The 7,284-nt window shown below is 37.7% G+C and overlaps 1 protein-coding gene across 1 annotated transcript; it reads left to right on the top strand.

The window, feature by feature from the left end:
* The first annotated feature begins 1,586 nt into the window (after positions 1 to 1,586).
* On the top strand, positions 1,587 to 4,955 carry LOC145736237 (uncharacterized). Its single transcript, XM_081990539.1, has one exon. The coding sequence runs from the start codon at positions 1,587 to 1,589 to the stop codon at positions 4,953 to 4,955; it is 3,369 nt and encodes a 1,122-aa protein (XP_081846665.1).
* Positions 4,956 to 7,284: the final 2,329 nt, after the last annotated feature.

The raw sequence follows: 7,284 nt of genomic DNA, 5'->3' as shown, positions 1-7,284 counted from the left end.
TAGAAAAACAGGAGCAGCTAGCAGAAGAACTTAACAAAAAGTTCATAAACATTAAAAAGGATCCAAGGTCCAGAAAAACGGAAGCTTACCTGCTGGAAAAATTGAAGGAGGTTGACGACATATGGCAAGAGTTTAGTTCTCAACATCAGGAGATCGCAAAAATTACTGGTAAGAGCACCGAGAACCCTTACATAAAAACAAACTACTTTAATCAAGTTGAGGTAATATACTTGAAAGCAAAGGCATACTTGAAAGAACAGCAAGAAATTCTAAGAGACAGAAGTAACGATGCACAAGTGCAGAAAATTTGTGACCAGGAAAGAAGAATTGATCTCCTAAGAGCTGACATAGAAAGCTCAAAAACGGCCACTGAAGGATATGAGCAATATCTGGAAGACATAAAAAAGCAATTTATGATAGTTGTAGACAAGGATATAGAGCTAAGCCGCATAAGGCACGAATATTCTGACCGTCAATACTATACGGAAGATACATTTCATAACATTAAAAGGGAGTATCGAACTGCAACAATAGCGCTAGACAGACAAATTAAACAGCAACGGTGTTTACCTAAACACACCACCAACACTATGGCATTACCTAGGCTAACAATACCATTTTTCAATGGAAAATATGACGAATGGCCTACCTTCCAGGACATATTTGCAACAATGATCGACACGAACGTCAACATTAACATGGTTGAAAAAATGCAATACCTTAAAACGTACGTGAAAGGAGAAGCAGAGAAAGCAATTCAACATTACGAGATAACAGAAACAAACTATACTAGTGCCTGGAGTGAACTTAAAGAGAGATATGACAATAAAAGACGAATTGTCAATAAGCTCATTAACAAAATACTACATATTCCACAGACGCAAAGAGAATCAGCCAAACATTTGAAAACCCTGTACAATACAGTAAAAGAGTGTTTGGAAGCGTTAAAAATGCAAAAAATTGACATAGCATCATGGGATCCTATTATAGTATGCATCGTCAGCAATAAATGGGATGCCAGAACCAACGACTTGTATGAGTCGACGGTTGACAACATCTTCGAAGTGCAATCATTGGAGAGTGTATTGAAATTTATACTGAGGCGATTTCAAACCATGGAGGCGTCAGAGACGAAATCAAGTGAGAAAAGAGGCGCACCCTCAGGCTACAGGGGCTTTGAGGAAAGAGGCGCACACTCAGGCTACAGAGGCTTTGAGGAGAGAGGAGGCTACAAGGGCACTTACGAACGAGGGCTCCAGGCAAACTCCAGAGATGTCGAGGACAAGAGAATAGCAGTAACTAATTGTAAGTATTGTAATCGATCGCACTCTATTTATTCATGTGTAGATTTTAAAGGGTTAGACAATGTACAGCGTCATGAATTTATAAAAAAACAAAAATTATGTTTTAACTGTTTAAATCATGATAGTAGTAAAAGATGCGTTTCTCGTTTTCAATGTAGAACTTGTAACAAAAACCATCATACGCTGATTCATATAGATAACTACAGAAATTTAAAAAATAGCCACAATTATAATTCAGACAAGGCAAAGGGCCAAGAAAGAGTTGCACGGGTTGCAAACCACATGACTGTGCAAGGCGAAACGGTGTTATTAGCAACAGCTTTAATTAAAGTTAAAAACGTGAACAATACATGGGAATATTTTAGAGCGTTAATTGATCCTGGATCTCAGGCGGCATTTGTTACCGAAGAGGCAGCAGTACTGTTAGGTTTGCCACGCGAAAAAGTTCGAGCAGAAATTACCGGGTTAGGAGAAGAACAGCCTAAGTACAGCAATAATAAAATAAGAGTAGAATGTAAAGCGCGAGCTTCAAGTGCGTACTCGCTAAGTACAGAATTGTTAGTGTTACCAAAACTAACAAAAAGTTCACCGGAGCGTGAAATTGATTACGACGAGAATTATTGGAAAAACGTAATGTTAGCAGACCCACTATTTTACAAGCCAGGTCCGGTAGACATTCTCTTAGGGGCAAAGGAATATCAGGAAATTTTGTTGAATGGTATAAAGAAAACGGATGTTGGACTAACAGGACAAAATACTGAATTCGGATGGATTTTACTTGGGTGTAGCCCAGGAAAAACTAATGGCACCATAGAAATTGCTAGTATGATGACAAGAACACTGCAAGAAGAAGACATAACGAGATTTTGGGAGCTAGAAGAAGTAACGTCAAAACCAGCTGTAAATAACCAAGAACAAGAATGTGAACGTGACTATAATCAAAATACAATGAGAAACGACGATGGGACTTACACGGTCAGCATTCCATTTAAAAACACAGACCTGACCTTAGGTGAGTCAAGAACTAGGGCAATGGCACGGTTATTGCAACTAGAAAAAAGATTACGTCAACAAATGAACGAAAACATTGCATATAAAGAGTTTATGCAAACTTATATAACGTTAGGCCACATGAAACTTGTCAGCCAAGCTGACGAAAAGAAAGGAAAATATTACATACCACATCATTATGTAATAAAAGAAGAAAGCACAACAACTAAATTAAGAGTTGTGTTTGATGCATCATGCAAATCGTCAAACGGAAAAAGCTTGAATGAGTTAATGCACACTGGACCACGCATCCAAGAAGAGCTTTGCGACATCTTAATTAGGTGGCGGAGTTACAAGATAGCGTTTACAGCTGACATTGAAAAAATGTACAGACAGATAAAGATCAAGGAGTCTGATCAAGAATACCACAGAATTCTTTGGAGGGGTACAGAAGATGAGCCAATTCGTGAATACAAATTAACGACAGTCACATATGGTACTGCGGCAGCACCATATTTAGCAGTAAAGACTATCCAAAGACTAGCTGAAGATGAACAAGATAATTTTCCTAATATGTTAGAGATCGTAAGAAAAAACTGCTACGTAGACGATGTTCTCGCTGGAGCTGGCTATGAGGTAGAAGCAACAAAACTGCAGCAAGATTTAATAAATATGTTTAAATTAGGAGGATTTAACTTGAGAAAATGGAGTAGTAATAATTTTGCGATACTTACGAATATCTCAGAAGAACTCCGAGAGATAAAACAAATAGATTTGAATGATAATGAACTTCAAAAAACATTAGGCATATTTTGGGCAACTAACAATGACTCAATTAAATTTAAAGTTAATTTAACGGACTTGAACAAATTAACAAAAAGAGGAATAATGTCAAGTGTAGCAAAGCTGTTTGATCCATTAGGACTTTTATCACCTGTTGTAATTACGGCAAAACTCATCATCCAAGAATTGTGGAGAGAACAAAATTCATGGGACAACGTTTTGTCAGAAGTGATTTCAACCAAGTGGAAGGAATTTTACAAAGAACTTAACCAGTTGGAAGAAATACAAATTCCGAGGTGGAGTTACACTTCAAACTCCAGAAGGACAGAAATACATGGATTTTGTGACGCGTCAGAAAAGGCGTTAGGAGCTGCAGTATATGTGAGAACCATGAACGAGTTAGGACAAATACAGATCTCGTTGTTGGTGTCCAGATCAAAGGTTGCACCAATAAGAACTAAACCTACACTACCTAGGTTAGAATTATGTGCAGCGGTGCTACTGAGTAAACTAATAAGGAGAGTCAAGGAAACACTTGGGTCACCAAGTTGGAATATTCACGCGTGGTCGGACTCGATGATCACCTTGTCATGGATTCAGAGCGACGCAAGACATTGGAAGACGTTTGTAGCAAACAGAGTTTCAGAAATTAAACAACTGTCTTCAGAAGTACAATGGCATCATGTTGGGTCTAAAGACAACCCAGCAGACCTAATAACAAGAGGAATTAAACCGTCAAAAATTAAGGACAATCTACTATGGTGGAATGGACCACATTGGCTAAACCAAAGTGAAGACCAATGGCCACAATACAACAAAAATTACAGCACTGAGGTGGAGCGTAAAAAATGCTTACATGTGGGAGTAAGCATAGAAGTCGACAAAATCAATGTTCTAGAGAAATTCTCATCTTTACATCGCGCAACACGTGTGATAGCTGTATGTTTTCGGTTTATTAACAATTGCAGTCCCAAAACCGGGAAACTAGTAGGTCCATTCACAGTTCAAGAGCTACAAGATGCGATGAATAGAATTATCAAATTAGATCAACAAGATTCATTTTCAGAGGATATACGCAAACTAAGACTCAAAAATAGAGTATCAAAAAAGAGCAAAATTCTAAATTTACATCCATTCGTAGATTACCATGGAGTACTTAGAGTGGGAGGCAGGCTTCAACACTCATTACTAAGTTACAGTGAAAAACATCCGATCATAATTTCTGCGTCAGGTCACTTAGCAGGATTGATTGTAAGGAATGCACATGACAGAACCCTACACGGCGGAAATCAACAAACAATGGCCTTTGTAAGAAGAAAATATTGGATAATAAATGGAAAAAAGGTTACAAAGAAAATAATTAATAAATGTGCAAGGTGTATAAGATTCAAGGCTGAGACAGCTGGTCAATTGATGGGTCAACTACCACCAACAAGAGTTAATCCGGCGTCAGCGTTTTTAAATGTAGGAATTGACTACGCTGGGCCCATTCAAATAAAAACTACTAAAGGCAGGGGACATAAGTCCTACAAGGGCTACATTGCAATATTTGTATGTATGTGTACAAAGGCCATTCACTTAGAAGTGGTGAGCGACATGACGTCAGAAACCTTTCTTGCCGCACTAAAACGATTTATGGCAAGAAGAGGGACGTGCGCAAATATATTCTCCGATAATGGTACGACATTTGTGGGGACAGCTAATGCATTAAATGTTGAGGTAGCAAACACGATAAAAACGTCCAGCATTGTGGACAAATTAGCAAACATTGGAACTCAATGGCTTTTTATACCGCCATCAGCACCACATTTTGGAGGGCTCTGGGAGGCAGGTGTGAAATCAACCAAACATCACCTAAAAAGGGTGATTGGAGAGTGAACCCTAACTTATGAAGAATTAACTACATTAACACACCAAATTGAAGCATGTTTGAATTCGAGGCCTTTGTGTAAACTAACAGAAGAAATAAATGACATTTCAGTACTAACGCCAGGGCATTTCTGGATAGGGAGAGAACTATTATCACCAAGTAGTCCAATTATTACCCATAATGATACAGGTTTAGAAGGCAGATGGAAAATAATACAAAAAATGAAAAAAGATTTTTGGAAAGTGTGGACAAATGAATATCTGCATGAACTTCAACAACGAAACAAATGGAAACTGGAACAAGAAAATCTAAAGGTGGGAGAATTAGTACTTATAAAGGATGATCGAATGTCACCAAGCAAATGGCCAATGGCAAAGGTGGAAGGAGTTCAAGTAGACGACAAAAATTTAGTGAGAGTCGTCACGTTGAAAAAAGCGGAAGGAGCAGAAATTAAAAGACCAATCCATAAACTAGTACCGCTATCGATAATCCACAATGAAAACAACTCAAAACCACGTAGAAAAACAAGTAACATTTGGAAAATTTGGACATTGGCAATTATTTTTGCACTCCAATTGTACAGCGGGAAAGCACATGCAGCCCACATAAAAACAAGTACAGCACAATATCACGTGGAATATCCAAAACCTGGATTCTACATAGAACATCTTGGAACAGCCAAAATTGATCGAGGTTTTTTAAGAATCGAAGCTAAAATAGGAAAAGATGATTTAGAGGCACACATAAAGTCTATACAGGATGTAATATCAAAGGTAGACAAGATGTGCAATGAGGTTAAAAAAACCACTATTCACGTGGATTGCCAACCACTGATTGATCATCTTCACGAAGAAGAAAGGCGAATCAAATGGATACATAAAGGTGTGTCAAAAATTGTTTTAAATAGGACAAGACGAGGTTTATGGGGAACCCTACTAACTTCAATTTTTGGCGTGAACGATGAAGTATACAGGGAAATCGATGATCTTGATAAAAATCAAAAAGAGTTGATTCAAGCGTCAAATCACCAAACCAAGTTTATGCTTAAAGCACTATTAAAGTTTAACGACACGGAGGAAAGAATATCTAAGAAGCTCAACCAATTTACAATACAAATTAAGAAAGGCATGGAGGTGATAGAACAAATGCAAAATTGGTACTCCGAAGTTGACAATAACAAATTGGAAATTGAATTACTAAATCTGTACGATGTAGCAAAAGGGTACATCGACGAATTGATAGATTACTATCAGAATATATTAAATATACAAACCAGTAAAGAAAACATTTATGAGATAGTATCTCCAGTACATATAGAAGAAATTGTCAACGAAGCATCTATAAAATTACCTCATAACATAGAAATTCAGTCACAGCCTATAATTAAAACAGAATTAACACAAATTGGCAACGACACGTACATTTACGTTTACCTTGCAATGACGGAAGGTACACAGTTTGACCTAATTAAGGCAAATGTACTTCCACTAAAAATGAAAACAAACAACTACTGGATATATGATATAAGCACCGACATTATCGCAATAGACTATGATAATCAGCGATATTTTCAACTAAATGATGCGATGCTAAAAAACAGTGTAAAATTGAATAAGACAGTTTACATCTGTTCTCCATCTATCATAAGGAATATTGAGAACAACCCGAATTGTTTGATAGACGAATTATACCAGAGAACCGAAAATATGACGTGTCCAGTGAAAGAAATGAGACTAACGAGTACTATCTGGAAAAAGGTATACACAAGCAATACGTGGATTTTTGTGGCACCTGCAAGGATTAAAGTGGCAATCACTTGCAGTGGGCATAGAGAGGAGGTAATGTTACATCAATGTGGCATTATTACAATATCACAGAATTGTGTGATAGTAACTAGAACAGCGACACTATCACCGGTGAGAATACAGAGCGTTCCAGTCATTGCCGGCTATATGAGGCCGGTGGAAGCAAATTTGACGTTGTCAAAAACACCCACACCTCACAGCAAACCATCTCACTCTACAACGGAGAATGAGGACATTATAGAACCCGACGAAGAAATTAATGATCTCTTTGAGGAACAAGAGAAGATCCAAGAAGAACTTCAACATACAGTTTGGAAAAACTTAAGACATCACGCATCAATATCAAGTGTGATTACTACACTAGTACTCACGGCAGTAGTAGCTATAGTAGTGTTTGGAGGTTGGCGACTTAGAAAGCATATCGTCGCTAAAAGAGGATTAAAACCAAAAACTCCTAGGGCACCAACTGAGGATGAAGAAGAAGAAATCGAACTACGCCCGTTAAGAACCACAAGACAACAACTGCCGTCCT

The sequence above is a fragment of the Ips typographus genome, linkage group LG12 (assembly GCF_016097725.1).
Source record: "Ips typographus isolate SLU linkage group LG12, UJ_Ityp_2.0, whole genome shotgun sequence".
NCBI lineage: Eukaryota > Metazoa > Arthropoda > Insecta > Coleoptera > Curculionidae > Ips > Ips typographus.
The sequence above is the reverse complement of the archived record's forward strand: the minus strand, read 5'-3'. Positions and strand labels throughout refer to the sequence as shown.

Coding starts and splice junctions, on each gene's coding strand:
- LOC145736237 (XM_081990539.1), top strand. CDS start 1,587: ATGACTGTGCAAGGCGAAACGGTGTTATTAGCAACAGCTTTAATTAAA.